Source organism: Pan paniscus, chromosome 1 (assembly GCF_029289425.2).
Source record: "Pan paniscus chromosome 1, NHGRI_mPanPan1-v2.0_pri, whole genome shotgun sequence".
NCBI lineage: Eukaryota > Metazoa > Chordata > Mammalia > Primates > Hominidae > Pan > Pan paniscus.
In genome coordinates this window covers 216,139,718-216,162,923 of record NC_073249.2, presented here as the reverse complement: position 1 = coordinate 216,162,923, position 23,206 = coordinate 216,139,718, and the positions used below count along the sequence as shown (strand labels likewise).

Genomic DNA, 23,206 nt, shown 5'->3' with positions numbered 1-23,206 from the left:
ATTAGCCGGGCATGGTGGTACACACCTGTGGTCCCAGCTACTCAGGAGGCTGAGGTGAGAAGATCACGTGAGCCCAGGAGGTCAAGGCTGTAGTGAGCCGTGTTCATGATCGCAGGACTGCACTCCAGCCAGGGTGACCGCAAGGCCCTGTCTTAAAAACAAACAAACAAACAAACAGACAGACAAACAAAAAGTAAATACACAAGCCCCTTCTGAGCAAGTGGCCTGAGGCTGGCGCAGGAACCTAAGGCACCTCCAAGAGGATCGGAAAGTCAAATACTCCCGGGGAGCTGGGCCCCGCTTCCTTTTCCTTCAGGTCCACTATATCCATCTCTCTCTCTCTTTCTTTTCTTCCTTCCTTCCTTCCCTCCCTCCCTCCTTCTCTTCTTTCTTTCTCCCTTTCCGTTCCTTTCCCTTTCCTTTTCCCTTTCCCTTTTTCTTTTTCTTTTTTTTTTTTCATTTTCTTGACAGAGTCTCACTCTGTCGCCCAGGCTGGAGTGCAGTGGTGAGATCGTGGCTCACTGCAACCTCTGCCTCCCGGGTTCAAACGATTCTCCTGCCTCAGGCTCCCGAGTAGCTGGGATTACAGGTGCCCACCACCACGCCTGGCTAATTTTTATGTATTTTTACTAGAGATGGGGTTTCACCATGTTGGCCAAGCTGGTCTCAAATGCCTGACCTCAAATAATCTGCCTGCCTCGGCCTCCCAAAGTGCTGGGACTTCAGGTGGGAGCCACCGTGCCCGGCCCACTGCATTTTTCTTTGTAGCTGCCATCGTCCCGTGGCGGCTGTTGCTGCCCGGGAACGTACTTCAGGGCTGGATGGGTTTTACCTTGTCTGAGTTGTAGCTAAGGATGCAGCTCCAACACTTGCTTCGGCCCTGGAATCTTCAGGATCCCTGCAGTCTCAACAATTGGCTCATGGAGCCGGCACCGGATTGCTGGGAGGCAGGAGGGATTTCTTGGTGGGAAGTGCGGATCGACCAGTTGCTAAATTCAGACTCAAGGCGTGATCTTGCTAAAACGGACTCGCTCTCCTCCATCCTGTCCACCTCCCCACCACATTAATGACCCTGAAACCCTTTAATGCTTCCCTAGTGCCAAAGGCAACATGTCCCAAAGTCACCTTCTTTCTTTCTTTCTTTTTTTGAGACAGAATCTCACTCTGTCACCCAGGCTGGAGTGCACTGATGTGATCTTAGCTCACTGCAACCTCCGCCTCCCGGCTTCAAGAGATTCTGCTACCTCAGCCTCCTGAGTAGCTGGGATTACAGGCGTGCACCACTATGCTCGGCTAATTTTTGTAGTTTTAGTAGAGAGGGGGTTTCGCCGTATTGGCCAGGCTGGTTTCAAACTCCTGACCTCAAGTGATCCGCCCGCCTCGGCCTCCCAAAGTGCTGGGATTACAGATGAGCCACCAGGCCCGGCCTCAAACTCACTTTCTGGCAATGGCAGTTCTGAGAAAAAAAGGTTCTATGGCCAACGAAGTTTGAGAAACATTGCAGAGTTTTCTGACTAGCTCCCATATCCTTCCTTGGAGAATCAAAGAGTAAGTAACCACATCAAAGGTTCTGAGAAGCCCCGTGATCTAAAATGGAAACCTCTCAAATGGACTCCAGTGATTATTTGTGTTTGTTTGTTTGTTTATTTATTTATGAGACAGGGTCTCACTCTGTTGCCCAGGCTGGAGTGCAGTGTTGCAATCATAGCTCACTGTAACCTCGAATTCTTGGGCTCAAACAATCCTCCCACCTTAGTTCCTTGAGTAGCTGGGACTACAGGCACATGCCACCATGCCCAGCTAATTAAAAAAAAATTTTGTTAGGCCGGGCACAGTGGCTCATGCCTGTAATCCCAGCACTTTGGGAGGCTGAGGCAGGTGGATCACTTGAGGTTACGAGTTTGAGACATGGTGCAACCCAATCTCTACTAAAAATACAAAACTTAGCCAGGTGTGGTGGCACATGCCTGTAATCCCAGCTACTCGGGAGGCTGAGGCAGGAGAATCGCTTGAACCTGGGAGGCAGAGGTTACAGTGAGCCGAGATCGCACCACTACACTCCAGCCTGGGCGACAGAGTGAGACTCTGTCAAAAAAAAAAATTTTTTTTTTTTTTTTTTTATAGAGACAGGGTCTTGCTATGTTGCCCAGGCTGGTCTTGAACTCCTGGGCTCAAGCAATCCTCCCACCTTGGCCTCCCAAAGAGCTGGGATTACAGGTGTGAACCACTGCACCTGGCCGTGTTCTTCTGGCTATCATCTGTTACCATCTGGTAGCCCCAGGATTTGATGAAATGCTGTTTGGGAAATGACAGTGAAGAGCTTCCATACTCATCTCTTTTTCTGACTCCCTGACTCTCTCTTCTGCCTCCCTCTTGCATTTTTAAGTTCCCTTAAATTGCACTGGGCTCCCCTGGATAATCCAGAAGAATCTCCCATCTGAAAGTCAGCGGGTTCACAACCTCGATGCCATCTACCACCCTGATTCCCCTTTGCCATGTAAGGAGACGTATATGAGCACATATGTGAATATATCACCCTAGGTCCTGGGGACCCAGTGAGGATGATATGATTCTTGCTAACTGACAGAGCAGGAGTGTCACCATCTTGGACAAGCATCGCCGTTTTAAATTCTCCTTGATTAAAAACCGCCTAAATCCAGCCCCAAAACGTCAGCCTAACGGCTAACGTCAGCATGACCATAAACCACAAATGACACCTCCAACCAGAAACATTCCAACATCCCCATCCGACTGGAGACATGCCAGCCCCGAGATAACCTCCCCTCTGACCAGAGACATTCCCAGCATACAGTAAAACTCTCCTCCACACAGAAACATTCCTAGCCTGCGAAAAGCTCCCATCCCAGAACCCTTAAATACCCTTAGTCCATAAAAAAAATGCTGCTGAACGAAATTGGCCAGAAGGCCTTCTTGGTTTTATTCTCTTTTTTTTTTTCTTTTTTTTTTTTTTTTGAGATGGGGTTTCACTCATCTTGCCCAGGCTGGAGTGCAGTGGCGTGATCTGGGCTCACCACAACCTCTGCCTCCCGGGTTCAAGCGATTCTTCTGCCTCAGCCTCCCGAGTAGCTGGAATTACAGGCATAAGCCACCATGCCCGGCTAATTTTGTATTTTTAGTAGAGATGGGGTTTTACCATGTTGGTCAGGCTGGTCTCGAACTCCCGACCTCAGGTGATCCACTTGCCTTGGCCTCCCAAAGTGCTGGGATTACAAGCGTGAGCTACCGCGCCCGGCCTCAGTTTTATTCTCCAAAATAAACCTGTCTTTGGTAAGCCGCTTTTCATATTTTTTTCTTCTTTCTTCAACTCTTACACAAAAATCATTTCAAGGTGCTTGCCTGTCCCTGAGTTCCTTCCAGCCAGGGACTCCAGGCTCCACCCTCTATGCTGTTCCGTGTCCACTGTCTTTGGGTTTTATCTCCAACCCTGGGGCCAGGCAGCATGGGGCCCTGCACACTCTTTCTCAGCTGTGCAGGAACTGGGGAAAACTCAACTCGGCACCTGCTTGCAGTGGGACAACTGTGAGAGGTGCTGCTGTGGCCAGGGATGGAGCCTGTGGCCAGGGATGGGTGTGTTTAAAGAGGGGGAGGAGGAGGACTTTAGTTTCAGGTAGTCTCTTGGTCTGGAGCTCAAGTGAGCACTGAGTGTGGAGAGAGGGGTTCAGAGTCCTACAGTTAGGAGGTGACTGAGTTCGGCGTGTGGTGGTATAGTCTCGTGGTTGCTTAGGAGCGAGGGTGTGGCGGTAGACACATAGTCCCCTAAAACGTCCATACATTCTACATTGTTAATTTGGGACAGGGTCTCACCCTGTCACCCAGGCTGGAGTGCAGTGGCCCAACCACGGCTGAAGAGATTCTCCCATCTCAGCCTCCCGAGTTGCTGGGACTACAGGTGCATTCCACCACAACCGGCTAATTTTTGTATCTTTTGTAGAGACGGGTTTTTCTCCTTTGCCGTGTTGCCCAGGCTGGTCTCAAACTCCTGAGCTCAAGTGATCCTCCTGCCTCAGCCTCCCAAAGAGCTGGGATTATAAGTGCGAGCCACTTCGCCTGGCCAAATGTCCACACATTCTAATCCTTGGAACCCGAGACTATGGATCTTGAGACAGGAAGATGATCCTGGATTATCAGGGCAGGCCCAATCTAATCACAGGAGTCCTTAAAAGCAGAGAACCCTTCCTGGCTGTGTTAGAGAGAGATGATAGAGGCAAAGAGATGTGATGTGAGAAGGACTCAGCCCACCATTGCCGGCTTTGCAGATGGAGTAAGGGGGCCATGAGCCAAAGGATGCCACAGTCCCTAGAAGCAGGGAACAGCCCTTAGTTGGCTGTCAGCAAAGAAACAAGACCTCAGTCCTACAACCACAAGGAACTGAATTCTGCCAACAACCTTAGTGAGCAGGGAAACCAACAGTCCCTTAAAGCTTCCGGTAGGCACACAGCACATGACCTGGATGGGGGTGATCAGAGAGGGCTTCCCAGAGGAAGTGGCACTCACGAGTGAGGTCTCAAGGATGGATGGGGGTGCACTGGATTTAGGGACCAGTGCAGGCAGGGAAACAGCATGCACAGGCTGCTGCAGGGAGTGGGGTGCCCGTGGGGTGCCGGTGGCAAAAAGAGGCTGGTAGGAGAGAGTACCAGGGGCTTCACAGGCAGGCAAGGAGGGCAGGGCTTCTTGGGCCACTGTTAAGACTTTGGTTTTTTTTTTTTTAAATATGGATTGTTTCATGAATTTCCGTATCATCCTTATGCAGGGGCCATGCTAATTTCTGTATTGCTCCAATTTTAGTATATGTGCTATCGAAGCGAACACAAGACTTTGGGCTTTATTCATAGCTGGGTTGGAAGCCATCTGAGGGTCTTCAATAGGATGGAGGGGAAGACAGTAGATCGTGTTTTCAAAAGATCAGTCTGGTGTCTGCACTGTGAGCTGGGCGTGGTGGATGGGGTAGACGAGAGGAGACCCTCAGGTGGTCACTGTCAAGTCCAGATGGCGGGAAGGTGAGGAAGAGCTGGTAGATGTGGGGGTAAAACTGCAGGTTAAACAGACAGAACTAGTGATAGGTTGGGAGCCAGGGAGAAGCAAGCATTTCAAAAAGCAGTCAGTCTCGGCCAGGCATGGTGGCTCATGCCTGTAATCCCAGCACTTTGGGAGGCTGAGGTGGGTGGCTCATTTGAGGTCAGGAGTTCGAGACCAGCCTGGTCAACATGGTGAAACCCTGCCTCTACTAAAAATACAAAAATTAGCCAAGTGTGGTGCCAAGCGCCTGCAGTCCCAGCTACTTGGGAGGCTGAGGCAGGAGAATTGCTTGAACTTGAGAGGTAGAGGTTGCAGTGAGCCGAGATCGCACCACTGCACTCCAGCTTGGGCGACGGAGCGAGTACTCTGTCTTAAAAAACAAAAACAAAAAAACCCTCAGTCTCATGGGGAGTGGGGAGCAGGGATCTCAGAGCCCTGGACTACAGCACCCCCCCACCCCAGGCAGCAGAAGCTGGCGGATCAGAGCACGTGCCAAATCCTGGCTCTAACACTGACCAGCTGTGTGACTTTGGGCAGATTCTCATCCTTACGTCTCAGTCTCTCCCATCTGTAAAATGGGCTGACAGTTGGTGGCTATTAGAATTACTTTTGCTATGGAAAGCAAACCGTTCCAGCATTTGCACTTCTTTCTGCTCAGCTTCTGCTAGGTCAGCGCATCTCAAACTCCCTGGGGCTCTTGTTAAAATGCAGATTCCAATTAGGGAGGTCTGGGGTTCTGCATTTTGAGAAAGTTCCAAGGTGGTGCCCCTGCTGCTGGCCCGGGGCCTCACCTTGAATAACAGAGCGCACAGCGGTGGAGATCCCCAGGAGACAGGGAGGGGAGGGGTGCTTACCTCGCTGGCCCTGCTCAGCTCTGGCCCCTTCGGGGATTTTGCATTTGATCTAACTCCCCGCCCACCCCACAACTTCAAGACTCGTCTCCCACAGGTATGGTCCGGCTGAGACCAGGTGGGGCTTTTTGAAAGTGAACTTTAACTGGTCTTGTAGGGAAAACCAAACCAACCTGAAAATAGACAGACCTGAAAATGGTAAGGTTTTAGGCCACCCTCTCTTTATCTTGGTGCCACTAAGGTGGGGCGGAGGGCCTCCGGTTGCACAGCTCATTACCTTGTGGACACCTCACTTTGCCTTGAACCTGCGGGGAACTCCACCCAAAAGCCCCCCCTCCAGTCCTTGGGCTTCCCCCTCCCACTCTTCGCTTTCTGATCCCTCCTTCCCTCCCAGGCAAGGGCCGGAGCACATCCCAGCTCCCCTCTCTCTCTTCCCCAGGGCAGCAGGAGCTGATGAGCCAGGCAGGGTGGGCCTGGAAATTCACAGGGCCAGACTTCTCCGGGCAGCGGCAGACGCCCCGGCCCTTGCCTCCTTCTCCACCGGGAGCTGGGACAGGTGAAGGGCCTGTGTAAGGGGAAGGGGGTGCCCCTTCCTCGCTCAGCTCCACATGGAAAATGGGGCCCTAAGTCCTCTGCTCCTCCTTCCAAGGGGATTTGAGAGGCACAGGCTGGCCATCCCACCAGGTTGAGATCCCACGGCCCCTCCGCACAGCAAGAAGACTGCCCTCCGGTGGCAAGCTATGGATTTACCGAGAATTATTGCTGAAAAGAAGCCACCACCTCCCAGCATTTGTTGTCCTTGAGATGCTATTTTCATATGTGGCTTTGTACATCTGTGTTCTCACTCTCTTTACGTATACTTATCACTACTTTATTTTTATCACTACTTTATTTTTTAATTCTCTATTTTTTTTGCGGCAGGGTCTCACTCTGTTGCTCATGCTGGAGTGCAGTGGCGTGATCTCGGCTCACTGCAACCTCCGCCTCCTGGGTTCAAGGGATTCTCCTGCCTCAGCCTCCTGAGTAGTTGGGATTACAGGCATGCACCACCACACCTGGCTAATTTTTGTATTTTTAGCAGAGACGGGGTTTTGCTACGTTGGCCAGGCTGGTCTCGAACTCCTGACCTCAGGTGATCTGCTGGCCTCAGCCTCCCAGAGTGCTGAGATTACAGGCATGAGCCACCGTGCCCAGCCAAGATGATCCCAGTTTTGTTGGCAACATCCAAAGCATTGTAATCAGGAGCCAGTGGAACATATGCCTTCTTCTCTCCATCCGGCCGAATCAGGGCGCTGACCTTGGCCACATCCATGCCATAGAGCTTTGTCACAGCCTGTTTGCTCTGGTACTTGTTGGCTTTAACATCCACAGTGAATACAAGTGTGTTGTTGTCTTCTATCTTCTTCATGGCAGACTCTGTGGTCAGTGGGAACTTGACAGCAGAGTGGTCGAGCTTGTTTCTCCTGGGAACGCTCTTTTGAGGATATTTGGGCTTTTAATACCTATTTTTATTTATTTTTTTGAGATGGAGTTTCACCCTTGTTGCCTAGGCTGGAGTGCAATGGTGCGTTCTTCGCTCACTGCAGCCTCCACCTCCCAGATTCAAGCGATTCTCATGCCTCAGCCTCCTGAGTAGCTGGGATTACAGGCACCCACCACCACTCCTGGCTAATTTTTTTGTATTTTTAGTAGAGACGGGGTTTCGCCATGTTGGCCAGGCTGGTCTCGAACTCCTGGCCTCAGCTGACCCTCCTGTCTCATTCTCCCAAAGTGCTGGGACTACAGGCGTGAGCCACCGTGCCCAGCCCTGGGATTTTTTTATTTTAAAGATGGGTAGCTTGTGGCCCAGAGATGGGGGAGAATTGGGGACACGGTGAAGCTCAAACCTCTCTGCACATAGTTGCTGTGTGACCTTGGGCAGGTGGCTACACCTCTCTGGGCTGCAGTTTCCTCATCTGTAACATGGGGTAGTGATCTGGCCCCAAAGAGCTAGCAGTGTGTAAAGGAGGAGTTGTGTGAAAGCAGGCACCCAAGGCCAGACTCGGGGGAGTAATGTGCAATACCATGGGCTCCCCATTCTCTGCACCCCCTACCCCTCCATTGACCCAGGTGTGATGGCAGGAGGGAAACATAAGCAGCCAGAGCCCCCCAGGTGTGCCCCAGGCCCCAGCAGAGTGAGCAGGGCCTGGGCCCATGGTCCCCATAGACTCCATAGCTGTCAGTGAGATTAGCAGGCAGGCCGGGAGGGGAGACCAAGGACAAGGACCCAGAATGTTCCCACACTCAGCAGGCCTTGCCAGTGAGCCCTCACACCTCCAGCCAGCCCCAGGCGCAGGCTACTGAACTCACCCGGTGAGATGCTGTGGGTTAGGAGCACTTCGGGTGTCCTGGCAGGTTCCTGCCCCCCTGGAGAGGCTCCCGGGAGCCCTCTGGGTGACTTAAGAGAGGACACTTTCCTCTCCTGCTGGAGGGAGGAGGGTGTCCTCAAGGCCCTGGGCTCTGGATTAAATAAGAAGGGAGACAACTCAAGCGCCATGTGACTATTGGGCAAATATCAGGTTCATGTATGATTTCAAATTAATATGGTGACATGTTTCAGACATGCAAAAAGAAAAGAACGATGTAACCAACACCCCATTTATCCACCTTCCAGCCACGCTGCTGCTTTCTGCTGCTTCCTGAACATGCCAGAAGCTTCACTGCTCCCTCGAGTGGAGAGAAGAGTCAGGTAGCCCTTTAGGCCAGCCAGGCCTCTCTCCTGGGGGAAAGTGGCTTCTGCTTCCTTCCCTAAACCCAGAAAGCCCCACATCGCACCAGGGGCCACCTCCTTTCTGCCAGGCACCATCTTGGGTGCTGAAGACATGGAAATGCTACAAGGCTTCCTCCCTGCCTCTTGCCTCACTTCCTGCTTCCCTTCTCTTGCCTCCCTTCCTGCTTCCCTTCTTTTCCCTTTCGCTCCACCCCAGAAGTTTCACATCCTGGATCACCCCAGAAAAGTGCAATGGTGTTCCCCTGTCATTCCATCTGGAAAGACAAAACTCCTTCCCTGGAATCTCAACAAAGAATTTCCTCTCTTGAACCCTTTCTTATGATGGTGCTTCACTTTCAAAGAACCCTTGAAACACATGGGGGGCTTGGTAAAAACATATCTTCCTGAGGCCGGGCCAGGTGGCTCACGCCTGTAATCCCAGCATTGTGGGAGGCTGAGGCAGGAGGATTACTTGACCTCAGGAGTTTGAGATCAACTTGGGCAACATAGCAAGACCCAGTCTCTACAAAAAAATAAAACATTAGATGGGTGTGGGGGTGCATGCCTGTGGCCCCAGCTACTTGGGAGGCTGAGGCAAAAGAGAGGACTATTTCAGCCTGGGAGGCTGAGGCTGCAGTGAGCCATGATTGCACCATTGCACTCTAGCCTGGGCAACAGAGTGAGACCCTGTCTCAAAAAAAAAAACAAAAACAAAACAAAAAAACCCCCACAAAAACCCACAAAACAAAAACCACGCCTTCCTGAAGAGAGTGAGCCTCTCCGACCCCTACTTCACACCATGCACAAGAATGAAACTTGAATATGAACGATTAAACAATCTCATCTAGGAGTTAATGTAGGAGAATATCTAAGTGACACTGAGTGGGCAAATATTTCTTAAACAGGACAAAAAAAGGCATTAATCATAAAAGAAAAGATTGGTATATGTAATTTATTAAAGCTAAGAATGTCTGTTCATCAAAAGCCTTCAAAAAGAAAGTGAAAAGGCAAGCCAGAGGATGCGAGAAGATACTTGCAGTACATATAATCAACAAAAGCCGTGTATCTAGAATATGTAAAGAACCCTACACATCAATAAGAAAAGCCAGACAACCCAATTAAAAAAAAAATGGCCACAAGACCTGAATAGGCATCTTACAAAAAAGAATGCCTAAATGGTTAATAAATGTGGGAAAAGGTGCCCAACAACATTACTTATCAGAGAAATGCAAATAAAAACCACAATGAGGTATCACTACAGATCCAACAAGATGGCTAAACTTTTAAAAACTGATACCACCAAGTGCTGACAAGGATGTGGAGCAATTGGAATCCTCAGACACTGCAGGGAAGTGCCTACTAGTACGACTACTTTAGAAGCCTGGATGGAGAATCTATCAGAACTGAACATGCCTTATGCCCCAGCAGTTCCACTCCTAGGTATATAGCCAACAAAAGCGTGTACGTTTGGACACTAAAACATGTGTACAGGAATGTTCCCAGCAGCACTATCATAATAACCAAAAAGTGGAATGTCTATCGAGAGCAGGCCCGGAGTGGTGGCTCATACCTGTAATCCCAGCACTTTGGGAGGCCAAGGCAGGTGGATCATTTGAGGTCAGGAATTCAAGACCAGCCTGACCAACATGGTGAAACTCTCTCTGCTAAAAATACAAAAACTAGCTGGGCATGGTGGCACACACCTGTAGTCTCAGTTACTTGGCAGGCTGAGGCACAAGAATCATTTAAGCCCAGGAGGTGGAGGTTGCAGTGAGTTGAGATTGCACCACTGCACTCCAACCTGGGCAATAGAGCAAGACTCTGTCTCAACAAATTAAAAAAAAGAGAGTAGACTAGACAAATAAATTGTGCATACTTGTGTGATGCTATACTGCAAAGCAATGGACAGAAATGAGCAACTGTTATTTGCAACAGTGTGAATGATTCTCACAATATAATGCTGAATTAAAGAGGCCGGTTGCAGGGGAATGGACTGCGTAATTCTACTTTATGTAAAATCCAAAAGCAGTCAACACTAATAGAGCGATAGAAATCAGCCTTTTGGGAGGAGTGTGTGGGAGGGGGGATGACGGAGGAGCTGGGGCTGGCAAGGTCCCATTTGATGAGTTGGGTGCTGATTGCCTGGTGCGTTCATCTTGTAAAAATGCAGTTGGCTGTAACTTGAGATCTGTGCACTTTTTTGTACGGGTGTGTTAGACTTCAACAAATACGTTTACCAGAAATTTGTATTGTTGGGCCCATCCCAGAGACAAGGTAGGAAGCAATTATGTTAATCCCAGGGCGAGGGCATGGTGACTAGCCCCAGGTGAAGGTGGTGATGATTATGGTATGAAAAGGGCCAGGAGAATTTGCTGATAGGTTGTTTGAGAGGAGAGAGTCAAGGGAGACGCTAAAGTTTCTGGCCTGAGCTGGAGTAGCAGGGGGAAGCGTAAGGGTGGTGTGGGTTTGTGGAATCAGGAGTTCTCGTCCTGATTTCTCTCCTATATTACAAAGCTCCGTCTCAGGCCTCCTGGGACTGGTGGGGACAGAGGGAGTATGGATATCTGGGATCCACCTGGCCTCACCAGCTTTTCTGACCTGCCAGGATCGACCCTTCGAGGACACCTGTCATGGAAACCCCAGCCACTACTATGACAAGGCTGTCAGGAGGTGCTGTTACCGCTGCCCCACGGGTGAGTGGGGGCGTTGGGGGTGGGGAGAAGGGGGGAAAGGGGAAATTTGTCCTCAATTGATGACCCTCTTGGGGGATTGATGAGTGGGGAAATTGGAGCCAACTGTCATCGTCATAATTGGCTACAGTTTTCTGCAGGTCATTCCTAGCATCGCGGAGTCCAGGGACTCTCTCGGAAGGCTAGGGCTGTAGAATTGAGACTGTGTTTCTTGCTGCCACCAGAATGTCCATCTCCATGAGTTTTTATTTTTAACGTAGAGCTGCCCTTTATTGGACACTTACTATCCATGAGTCCGAGACCTTTATATGCACGGCATCATCTCATTAAGTGCTTGCAATGATCCTTTATTACACTCAATTTGCAGATGAGGCTACTGGGGCTTGGCAGGGTTAAGTTCCAGCTACTTCCCTTGATGACCAGGGTCACACAGTTGGGAAATGGTGGAATGATCAGGGCTGGGGCCCAGGGCTCAGAGACCTCAAAGCCTGGGCTGTCAACATCCTCTGACCACCCTTCATTTCTGGGGCCCAGAAGTTCTTTGCAGTTCTTTCTTTTCTCTCTTATTTTTATTTTTATTTTTTTTGAGACGGAGTTTTGCTCTTGTTGCCCAGGCTGGAGTGCAATGGTGCAATCTCGGCTCACTGCAACCTCCACCTCCCGGGTTCAAGCGATTCTCCTGACTCAGCTTCCCAAGTAGCTGGGATTACCGGCATGCACCACCACACCTGGCTAATTTTGTATTTTTAGTAGAGACAGGCTGGTCTCAAACTCCTGACCTCAGGTGATCCACCCGCCTCAGCCTCCCAAAGTGCTGGGATTACAGGCATGAACCAACGTGCCCGGCCTAATTTTTTTATATTAATTTAAAATAGAGACAAAGTCTTGCTATATTGCACAGGCTGGTCTTGAGCTCCTGGGCTCAATTAGTCCTCCTGCCTCAGCCTCCCAAAGCACTGGGATTACAGGCATGAGCCTCCATGCCTGGCCTCTTTGCCGTTCTTGACTGCCCCAGCTCAGGACACATGTTTATCCTGGGTCAACCTGGACAATAGATTTCTCTGAGACCAGTCTCCCAGACCAGAGCTCCCTTTCTGGAATGTTCCCCCACCCCCAGCACCGTGATTGACTTCTAGTCAATTACCAGGAAATCCTTCTGGAGCTGGGGTGAGTGTTGTTCTTTCCATTTTGTAGATGATGCTTAGGCCCGAGGAGATAAGCAGCTGGAATAGGGTCATGAGGCATTTCTGCCCCTGTGGTTATTATCAAAAGTCCCAAGGCACCACCAGTGGTCTTAGATGGGCGGGGCAGGACATAACGATGCCCTCGTGGTCTCTGACCTCCAGGAACAGAGATTGTCACAGGGACATCAGCCTTTAGCTGTGCCAGCAAGGGTGGGAGGGAGTCTGTGTGTGTCTGGTTCATCATCGCCACTTCTTGCTTTGAGGACAGCAGGCCATTGCAAGTGGGCGGGCATCGTCTGGAGGGCTTCCGACAGTGGGGGCGGAGGGGCCCATCCACCCAGCTGTACTGTCTGGAGGGTGGTGACAGGTTATGCCCATCAGGGCTATTCCACTGGAGCTGCGCGGGAACCCAGGTCAGTCAGTTCCTAGACTTGTGGCCTCAACTCCCCCATGAGATGCAGACCAGGCTCGTGCTCAGGCCACCAAAGGACAGAGGGAAACATTCTTGGAAAGAATTTGATGTTTTTGTATTTGATTTTGATTTGTATTTCCAACAATGATTCAAAGTATTCATTGTATGGGCAAAAGTAGTGGGTTGGATGCTATTGGACTTTCTTGCTTTTATTTTTGGTTTAGTGTTGATTTTGAATGATCTATTAGGTGGGTCCCCTGGTTTTTTCAGTGCTTCACTGGTCGGCCATCCACCCATCCATCCAAGTACCTGCCCCCCTCACCCACCCACCCATCTTTTTAACCACTCACCAACCCACCCCTCCCATCCCCTTTCCATTTTTCTTCCCATCTAGCCACTATCCATCCATCCATCTGTATTAGTTTGCTGGGGCTGCCATAACAAAATACTGTAGTCTGGGTGACCTAAACAATAGACATTTATTTCTTACAGTTCTGGAGGCTTGAAGGTCCAAGATCAAGGTTTTTGGAGGATTTGGTTTCTGGTGAGGGCTGTCTTCTTGGCTTGCAGATGGCAGTCTTCTCATGGTGGGAAGATCGATCTCTCTCTCTCTCTTTCTCTCTCTTTCCCCCTCTTCATATATGCCACCAATCCCCCTGGATTAGAGCCCCATCCTTATGACCTCATTTAACCTTAATTATCTCCTAAAAGTCCTATCTCCAAATACAGTCACACTGGGGTTAGGGTTTCAACACATTTAACATATGAACTTTGTGGGGGACACAGTTCAGTCCATAGCACCATCGCCTTCCCATATCCCTCCAATTATCCTCCCATTCACCGCCCCCATCCATACACCCACCCCTCTCCTGGCCATTTTCTCATCTACCTTTCTATCCATCCATCCATCCATCCATCCATCCATCCATTCATCATCCATCCAACAAATTTTTATTTCTCTCTCTCTCTCTTTTTTTTTTTTTTGAGATAGAGTCTGTCTCTGTAGTCCAGGCTGGAGTGCGGTGGTGTGATCTTGGCTCACTGGAACCTCCGCCTCCTAGGTTCAAGCAATTCTCTTGCCTCAGCCTCCTGAGTAGCTGGGATTACAGGCATGTGCCACCACACCCAGCTAGTTTTTGTATTTTTAGTAGAGATGGGGTTTCACCGTGTTGGCCAGGCTGGTCTTCAACTCCTGACCTCCGGTGGTCTGCCCGCCTTGGCCTCATAAAGTGCTGGGATTACAGGCATGAGCCACTGTGCCAGGCCTAGTTTCTGGGCCTTTGGACATGCCTGTCCCCATGTGGGATGCCCTCCCCTCCGTCCCTACCTGCTGCAATTCTGGAACCCCTTCCTCCATGAGGCCTTCCCTTGCTAGCCTGATGGTTGGTGGTGGTTCCCACTCAGTTCTCCCAGGGCCCGCTTGCTGTGGTTTTATCCTCTGGAATGGAGTGGCCCACAGTGTTCTATGACTTTTCATGGGACCCACAATCCCAGCCACAAGGAGAAAGACACTTCCTTCTCATCCTCTTCTGGCCCCTTTGACTCCAGCCTGAAAGGGCCTTGATGGGGAGTGGGTGGAGAGAAAAATGACATCTCAGGTCCCAGGCTCCCTCCACTTAAAAGCTGTGACTTAGGAAGAGGGGGCTCCCTCCTCCCCACTTCCCCTCTCTAAGGCCCAGTGCTGGCTGGGGCTGAATACTCCATATTGGTGTGGTGGGTGGGGCATTTTACTGGTGTTTTATTGACCTGGTGCTTCCGTGTAGCCAGAGAAGAAAAAAGAAAAACCCACAAAAACCCCTTCTTTGATCTCTCGGGGAAATTTCTTGACATTTTGCCTGCCCTCTGCAGCCAGCACTCAGCTGTGTGGCCGGGTTTGCTTGTGGGCGGGTTGGTGGAGGAAGGAAGCTGAGGGACCTTTGAGATTGAAAAGTGTAGATGTCATCGAATCCCTCCTTGCACCCAGGCCTGTGATGCCCTCTCCAGCATTCCTGAGAGCAGGTCCCCAGCCCTTTGCTTACATACTCTTGGTGACGGGGAGCTCATTCACTGACTCATAACAATGACCACGATTCATACCGATGGAGCACGCTATGTGCTGGCCACTGTGCTGGGCCCTTTACCGACCTTAGTTCCTTCAATCCTGATAAGAAATCCAGAGAGGAAACTTGGACACCGAGGGGTTCAGGGATTTGCACAAGGCCACATGCGGATCAGTGGCTCAGCCGGGCCGTGAACATGACCACCGAGTGCAGTCTCCTGAGCTCTTCAACTGTAGTTGATACTGACCCTCAAGGCCTCGAATTTGGGAGGCAGAAGAGTTTACGAGTGAAGAGCTAATGCGGGGGCTACAAAGCCCTTCCTGTTCTCCATCTTCCTGGACTACCCTCTCTTTGTGTGCAGACTCACTCCCCACAGGAAGGGGTCTCTCCTGCAGATGTCTGAGGCCTGCCCAGGTTCAGGGGAAGGATGTGAGGCCAGGCCAAGTGTTAGGTAGGGAGCATGGCAGGTGTATCCCATCTTGTCCCAGGAGCTGAGGGTTCCTCCGAAGGCTGTGAACAGGAAGGAGGAGGAGGAGGGGGTTTGTGGGTTCCCCCAGCTTCCGCTGCCCTTGGGTAAAGCTCAGCTTTGTGCATGGGCACGCCCACTTGGCATGACAGCTGCTGCCCCTGCCGCCTCCCCCTCCCCCGCCCAGTCCCTCTTCATCCTGGGCTTCAGCTGAGTGTGCTGGGCTCCCCTGTGCCCTCTGACACTGTCCCAGCAGAGCCCCCTCACAGCACCTCCTGGCCCCCCACTGTCCCTGTGTGCTTGACTCACACCTCTGCATTCCTCAGGGTCCACTTAAGTGTAGGCCCTCCCTGACCCCAGCCTGGGCCACAGAGCGAGATTCTATCTCGAAAAAAAAGAGAAATAAACATTTGTTGGATGGATGGAGGGATGGCCCTCCCTGACCCCAAGCCAGCTCAGAGGTCTTGGCTCTGGGCTCTTGGTGCCTCCCATGGTTCCACTTTCCTAACACTCCTTCCGTGTGTCATGACTTGTCTATCGTCTTCCTGCAGGATCCCCAGCCCTGACCCCAGGGCTTGGCACATAGTAGAGTCTCAATTTTTGAAAGAATAGGTGAATGAATGAATATGGCTAACTTGCCCCGCATACTCTTCTGTGACAGCCAGCCATTGCCTCACAGGGCCAAGCTTCCATTGTCCCCCTGGCACCTCCCTCTGCTGAAGTCAGACCAGCCTCTCTCTCCTGTCCATCCCACTTGCAGGTACATCCTAGTCTTTTCTTTAAGCCTGAAAAATCCACCAGGGTTCTTTTGTATAGGAGGAAGTATGTGGGCATGGAAGGGAGGAAATGGAAGACAGTAGAAGGAAATAGGACTGGCCCAATGCAGCAAGCATTTATTGAGCTCTGTTGGATATAGGGTTATTTGGGGGAGAGAAGGACAAGGTCCTGCCTCCTGGGAGCAACCCACTAGTAGGGGAGGTGACATGCTTATATATATCTGATACTCCAGAGGGTATCTGTGCTAAGATAGTTTCAAAGGAGGAAGAATGGGAGCTTACAGTGAGGAAAAGCCCCTATACCACTGGTCTGCATCCACCCATCCATCCATCCATTCATCTACACATCCATCTACCCATCCACCTATCTACCCACTCATCCACTCTTCCCTAACCCATCCATCTATCCACCTATCTACCTGCCCATCCACCCTTCCCCATCCATCCATCCATCCATCCATCTACCCATCCACCCATCTACCCACTCACCTACTGTTCCCTAACCCATTCATCTATCTACCCATCTACCCACCCATCCACCTTTCCCCATCCATCTATCTACCCATCCATCCACCCATCCATCCATCTACCCACTCATCCACTCTTCCCTAACCCAACCATCTATCCACCCATCTATCCACCCATCCACTTTTCCCCATCCATCTATCTACCCATCCATCCATCTGCCCACTCATCCACTCTTCCCTAACCCATCCATCTATCCACCCATCTATCCACCCATCCACCTTTCCCCATCCATCCATCCATCCATTCACCCATCCATCTACCCATCCACCCATCTACTCACTCATCCACTGTTCTCCACCCATCCGTCCATCCACCAATCTACCCACCCATCCACCCTTCCCCCATCCATCCATCCATCCACCCACCCACTCATCCATCCACCCACCCACTCATCCATCCACGTACCCACTCATCCATCCACCCACCCACTCATCCATCCACCCACCCACTCATCCATCTACCCACCCACTCATCCACCTACTCATTTATCCATTCACCTACGCACTCACTCATCCATCCATCCACCCACCAACCTACTCATCCACCCATCTACCCATCTTCCCACCCATCGACCCACTCATCTATCCATCCACCCACCCACCCACTCATCCATTTACCCACCCATCCACCCACTCATTCATTCATTGATTCACCCAATATGTTTTGTGTATTTGCATTCTATCAGACCCTAGAGATTCAACCATGGGGGGGCAGCTATCATCTTGCCCTCACAAACTCAATCTCAATAAGACAAATATTATACCAATTTGAGACTTTTCTATCTGCTTGTAAGAAAAGGGGGTGCCATAGTTTGAATTCCCCCAGAAGTAGACTGTTATGGGCTGAGTCATGCCCATATCCCCCAACCAATTCCTATGTTGAAGTCTTAACCCCAGAATCTCAGAGTGTGACCTTATTCGGAGATGGGGTCTTTAAAAAGGCAATTGAGTTAAAATAAGTTCACTAGGATAGGCCCAAATCCAATATGACTGGTGCCTTTATAAAAGGAAATTAGGACACAGATATACACAGAGACAAGACTGTGGGAGGACATGGGGAACACAGTCCATCTGTAAGTCAGAGAGAAAGAGCTCAGAAGAAACTAGCCCTGCCCATACCTTGATTTTGGACTTCTGGCTTCAAGAACTGACAATTAATTTCTGTTGTTTAAGCCACCCTGTCTGTGGTAGTTTGTTATGGCAGCCTGAGCAGACTGATGCACAGACTTTGAGGCAATGATCTGAGTACAGTTGGTGATGCCTGGAAACACCAATTTGGAAGTAGGGAAGTGGCAGATGGAAGGGAAGGCAGCTTATAAAGTTGTGTTAGAAAGCTAGTTACTGCTGCGGGCAACTGGGGCTTAATCCCTCTGGGGGCCTCTGGGAGCCAGTGCAGAACAGCTGAGGGTGAGGGAGCTGGGGTATTTATATGCCAATGTCCATCAACCATTGGTGGAGCTGCTCCTGGGGTGGTACATCTTGGTAGGTCTGGCCTGCCACACCCTGGCAGAGCAGGCTCTGGGTGCTCTGAGAGGGTGATTTTAAAGGGACCCAGGGAGAGGATCTGGGTGGGGTCAGATGATCAGGAAAGTTCCATGAGAAGATGGTATTTCAGCCTGATCTGGCTGGGTGTGAAGGGTTCCCAGTGGGTGGAAGATGGAGAAGCCACTTAGCCTGCAGGAAGAACATTTGTGTTAGTTTGCTGGGGCTGCTGTAACAAAGTACCTCAGGCTGAGTGGCTTAAACCAGTGGTCCCCAACCTTTTTGGCACCAGGGACTGGTTTTGTGGAAGATGATTCTTCCCATGAAGGGGGGTCAGGGATGGTTTTGAGATGAAACTGTTCCATCTCAGATCATCAGGCATTAGAGTCTCATGAGGAGCATGCAACCTAGATCCCTTGCATGTGCAGTTCACAATAGGGTTTGCGCTCCTATGAGAATCTAATGCAGTTGCTGATCTGATAGGAGGTGGGGCTCAGGAGGTAATGCTCGCTCACCGTCACTCACCTCCTGCTGTGTGGCCCCATTCCTAACAGGCCATGGACTGGTACTGGTCCCCGGCTGGGGACTGGGGTCGCCTGGCTTGTGGCAGCATAACTCCAATCTTCACATGGCGTTCTCCCTGTGTGCACATCTGTCTCTGTGTCCAAATTTCCCCTTTTCTTATTTATTTTATTTCATCTGTACTGTATTGTATTGTTTCAGAGACAGGGTTTTGCTCTGTCACTCAGGCTGGAGTGCAGTGGCATGATCATAGCCCACTGCAACCTCTAACTCCTGGGCTCAAGTGATCCTCCCACCTCAGGCTTTCTGAGTAGCTAGGAGTACAATGTGACATCACACCTGGCTAATTTTCTATTGTTGTAGATGGGGTCTTGCCTTGTTGCCCAGGCTAGTCTCAAACTCCTGGCCTCAAGTGATCCTCCCATTTCAGCCTCCTAAAGTGTTGGGATTACAGGCATGAGTTACCATGCCTGAAAATGTCCAATTTTCCCCTTTTCTTTTATTTTTCTTGTTTTTTTTTTTTTTTTTTTTTTGAGACAGAGTGTCGCTCTGTAACCCAGGCTGGAGTGCAGTGGCATGATCTCTGCTCACTGCAAGCTCCACCTCACAGGTTCACGCCATTCTCCTGCCTCAGCCTCCCGAGTAGCTGGGACTACAGGTGCCCGCCACCACACCCGGCTAATTTTTTTGTATTTTTAGGAGAGACAGGGTTTCACCATGTTAGCGAGGATGGTCTCGATCTCCTGACCTCGTCATCCGCCTGCCTCGACCTCCCAAAGTGCTGGGATTATAGGTGTGAGCCACCGCGCCCGACCTCTTTTTATTTTTTTTGAGATGGAGTTTCCCTCTGTTGCCCAGGCTGGAGTGCAGTGGTGTAATCTCAGCTCACTGCAACCTCCACCTCCCAGGTTCAAGTGATTTTCCTGCCCCAGCCTCCTGAGTAGCTGGGATTACAGGCACATGCCACCATGCCCTGCTAATTTTTGTATTTTTAGTAGAGACGGGGTTTCGCTATGTTGGCCAGGCTGGTCTTGAACTCCTGACCTCAGGTGATCTGCCCGCCTCGGCCCCCCAAAATGCTGGGATTGCAAGCGTGAGCCACCGCACTGGCCAAGTTTCCCCTTTTCATGAGAACACCAGTCAGATTATATTAGGCCCACCCTAGGGGCTTCATTTTAACTGGATTGCCTCTTCAGAGCCCCTACCTCCAAATAAAGTCACATTCTGAGGTACTGGGGGTTAGGACTCCAGCATATATATTTTTTTGGGGAGACACAATTTAATCCATACCAACATTCAGGATGTATGAGGGGTGTTAGAGAAAAGATCAAGATACCCAGACTGGCTGTAGTAGAGAGTGCATGAAGTGAGCAATGTACTAGAATGCCAGACTGGGAAGATGGAGACACAGTGTGAGGCCTGGGAGTGCAGGCTGGGGAATGCCGTATGAATTAGGTTGACAGAACATGTTTTAATGAAATATGTGTGAGGCCCTATGATAGGGGAGGCATTGGTGAGTGGACATAGAAAGACTCATCCTCAAGTAGCTGACTTTTTTTTTTCCTTGAGACAGGGTCTTGCTTCGTTGTCCAGGCTGGGGTGCAGTGGCACTATCTCGGCTCACTGCAACCTCTGCCTCCCGGGTTCAAGTGATTCTCCTGCCTCAGCCTCCCAGGTAGCTGGGATTACAGATGTGCACCACCACGCCTGGCTAATTTTTGTATTTTCAGTAGAGATGAAGTTTCACCATGTTGGTCAGGCTGGTCTCAAACTCCTGACCTCAAATGATCCGCCTGGGCTGGGTGCAGTGGCTCACGCCTGTAATCCCAGCACTTTGGAAGGCCAAGGCGGGACGGATCATGAGGTCAGGAGATCGAGAGCATCTTGGCTAACACGGTGAAACCCCGTCTCTAGTAAAAATACAATTAACCAGTCATGGTGGTGATTGCCTGTAATCTCAGCTGAGGCAGGAGAATCACTTGAACCTGGGAGGCGGAGGTTGCAGTGAGCTGAGATCCTGCCACTGCACTCCAGCCTGGGCAACAGAGTAAGACTTTGTCTCAAAAAAAAAAAAAAAAAAAAAAAAAAAAAAATCCGCCCACCTCAGCCTCCCAAAGTGCTGGGATTATAGGCGTGAGCCACCGCACCCAATGGAGCTGACATTCTTATGGGGAATTTAGACACTGTGAAGATTGAGCTCACAAAGAAATGTGTGATTACAACAGTTAGGTGTTGAAGGGCAAGGAAATGAGTCTTTGTTTTTACTGGGGATCACGACCAAGGCTCCGAGACAGTGATGCTTTGATCATGATGTGAAGGCTGAGTGGGAGTTACTAGGGGAGAGGAGCATTCGTGGCAGAGGACCAGCTTGTGCAAAGTCCCTGGGGTGGCAGAAGGGAGCATGGCCCCTTTGGGGAACAGGGAGATGCCAGTGTGGCTAGAGATCAGAGGGCAAGGGGGACATAGGTGAGCCGAACCTCACTAGCCATGGTAAGGACCCATCCTGGGAGCCATGAGAAGCCTTTGAAAGTTTTCAGCAAGGAGCGAAGGGATCAGATTTACCTCTCAGAAAGACTACTGGGGAACTACTGAAGTGTCTGAGTTAAAAAGTGACAGCCATGAAGCTAGTTTTTTTTTTTTTTTTTTTTTTTTTTGAGACGGAGTCTCACTCTATCGCCCAGGCTGGAGTGCAGTGACGCGATCTCGGCTCACTGCAACCTCCGCCTACCAGGTTCAAGCAATTCTCCTGCCTCAGCCTCCTGAGTAGCTGGGATTACAGGAGTGTACCACCACGCCCGGCTAATTTTTGTATTTTTAGTAGAGACGGGGTTTCACCATGTTGGCCAGGCTGGTCTTGAACTTATGACCTCAAATGATCCATGCGCCTCGGCCTCCCAAAGTGCTGGGATTACAAGTTTGACCCACCGCACCCGGCTCGAAGCTAGTATTTTTGAGAGGTTCTTGCGTGTTGTTCTAGGGCAGAGGCGCTTACCCTGGGGTCCATGGACTCAAAGGTAGATTTCACAGGGTTCATGAACCGGAATGGATTCAATTATTTTAATCAGCTTCTAGCTAAAATTCGCTTATGAATTCCTCCCATTATGAATTAAGGCAACAAAGCACAGTGGTAATTGTAGTACACGGCTTTGTCCTCAGCGGAAATCATAGATATTCTCATATTATATTACAGTAGCTGCAGATGTTGTGAAATGTTGTCTGGGCTCATCACTGCTTTGAAACTATGGAGTTATTTTACCCTATTATTTAATGAGTTTACAAAGAATCACATGTTACTGTATCTATTTTTTTTTTTTTTTTGAGATGGAGTTTCGCTCCTGTTGCCCAGGCTGGAGTGCAATGGCACGATCTCGGCTCACTGCAACCTCCGCCTCCCGGGTTCAAGTGATTCTCCTGCCTCAGCCTCCCCAGTAGCTGGGATTACAGGTGCCTGCCATGACACCCAGCTAATTTTTGTATTTTTAGTAGAGACGGTGTTTCACCACGTTGGCCAGGCTGTCTTGAACTCCTGACCTCATGTGATTCACCCACCTCGGCCTCCCAAAGTGTTGGGGTTACAGGCGTGAGCCACCGCGCCCGGCCTGTTACTATATGTTATTTTGTTTAATGCTTTGATAACCATATTCCAAAGTAGTTGGATTCCTCTGCATTCCTACATATTTTATTCATGAATTCATGATTCTGTGCAGTGTCCACAGGCTTCCTTAGAATGATTAGGGGCACAAGAAATATTGGGAACCCCCTGGTCTATTTTCATTGTAAGTGGCAGAAGGGCTCAAATAAGACAAAAGAGAAATAATTGGCTCCCTAACAGAGAAGTCCATGGACACCCTACATTCAGATGTTTGAACGATGTCCTCAGGAGCCCATTTCTCTCCAACTCTGGCTTCTGCTGGCTTCTGAGTCACCTCCTTCTTAGGCAAGTCCTGCCCACACCATGCCCACGCTCAGGCTGTGATGACCTGGGCAGCTCTGGGCTTAACCAGCCCTTTCAGCCAGGAATCCAGTAGATAAACGGAGGACATCTTTCTGGATTGCTTTTGTGACACTCTCAGAGATGAGGCTTATTGGCTGGCATGCCTGGGTCATGTGCCCATACTAAACTAATCACAGTGGTGAGGAACATGGAGTACTCTGATTGGCCTGCTTGGGTCATGTGGCAATCCTGAGCCAATTATATTGATGGGAAGAAGTATTCTGATTGGCCTGCTTGGGTCATGTGGCAATCCTGAGCCAATTATATTGATGGGAAGAAGTATTCTGATTGGCCTGCTTGGGTCATGTGCTCATCCTGGAAGCAAGGTAGGCAGCGACTGCTGGGTGACTTGTTTATCTCCAAATCAGGCTGGATTAGGGTCTTAGTGGCAGGGGTGTCCAATCTTTCGGCTTCCCTGGGCCACATTGGAAGAAGAAGTGTTAGTGTGGAAGAAGTGAATTTAGTCTAACACTAAGG

The 23,206-nt window shown here is 50.2% G+C and overlaps 1 protein-coding gene and 1 non-coding gene across 4 annotated transcripts in view; one reads left to right on the top strand and one right to left on the bottom strand.

Moving 5' to 3' along the window:
- The window catches only part of TNFRSF8 (TNF receptor superfamily member 8), a 79,888-nt gene that overhangs the window by 9,966 nt on the left and 46,716 nt on the right, over positions 1-23,206 (top strand). For all 3 annotated transcript variants that reach the window (XM_034955616.3, XM_008975575.5, XM_003822060.6), the window contains exon 2: positions 11,243-11,330. In XM_034955616.3, coding sequence (XP_034811507.3) covers positions 11,243-11,330 — 88 coding nt within the window. The remainder of the gene's footprint in view (positions 1-11,242; positions 11,331-23,206) is intronic.
- Positions 4,727-4,830, bottom strand: LOC112438303 (U6 spliceosomal RNA). The gene has a single exon (XR_003026759.3). It is a non-coding gene; the product is annotated as a U6 spliceosomal RNA (small nuclear RNA).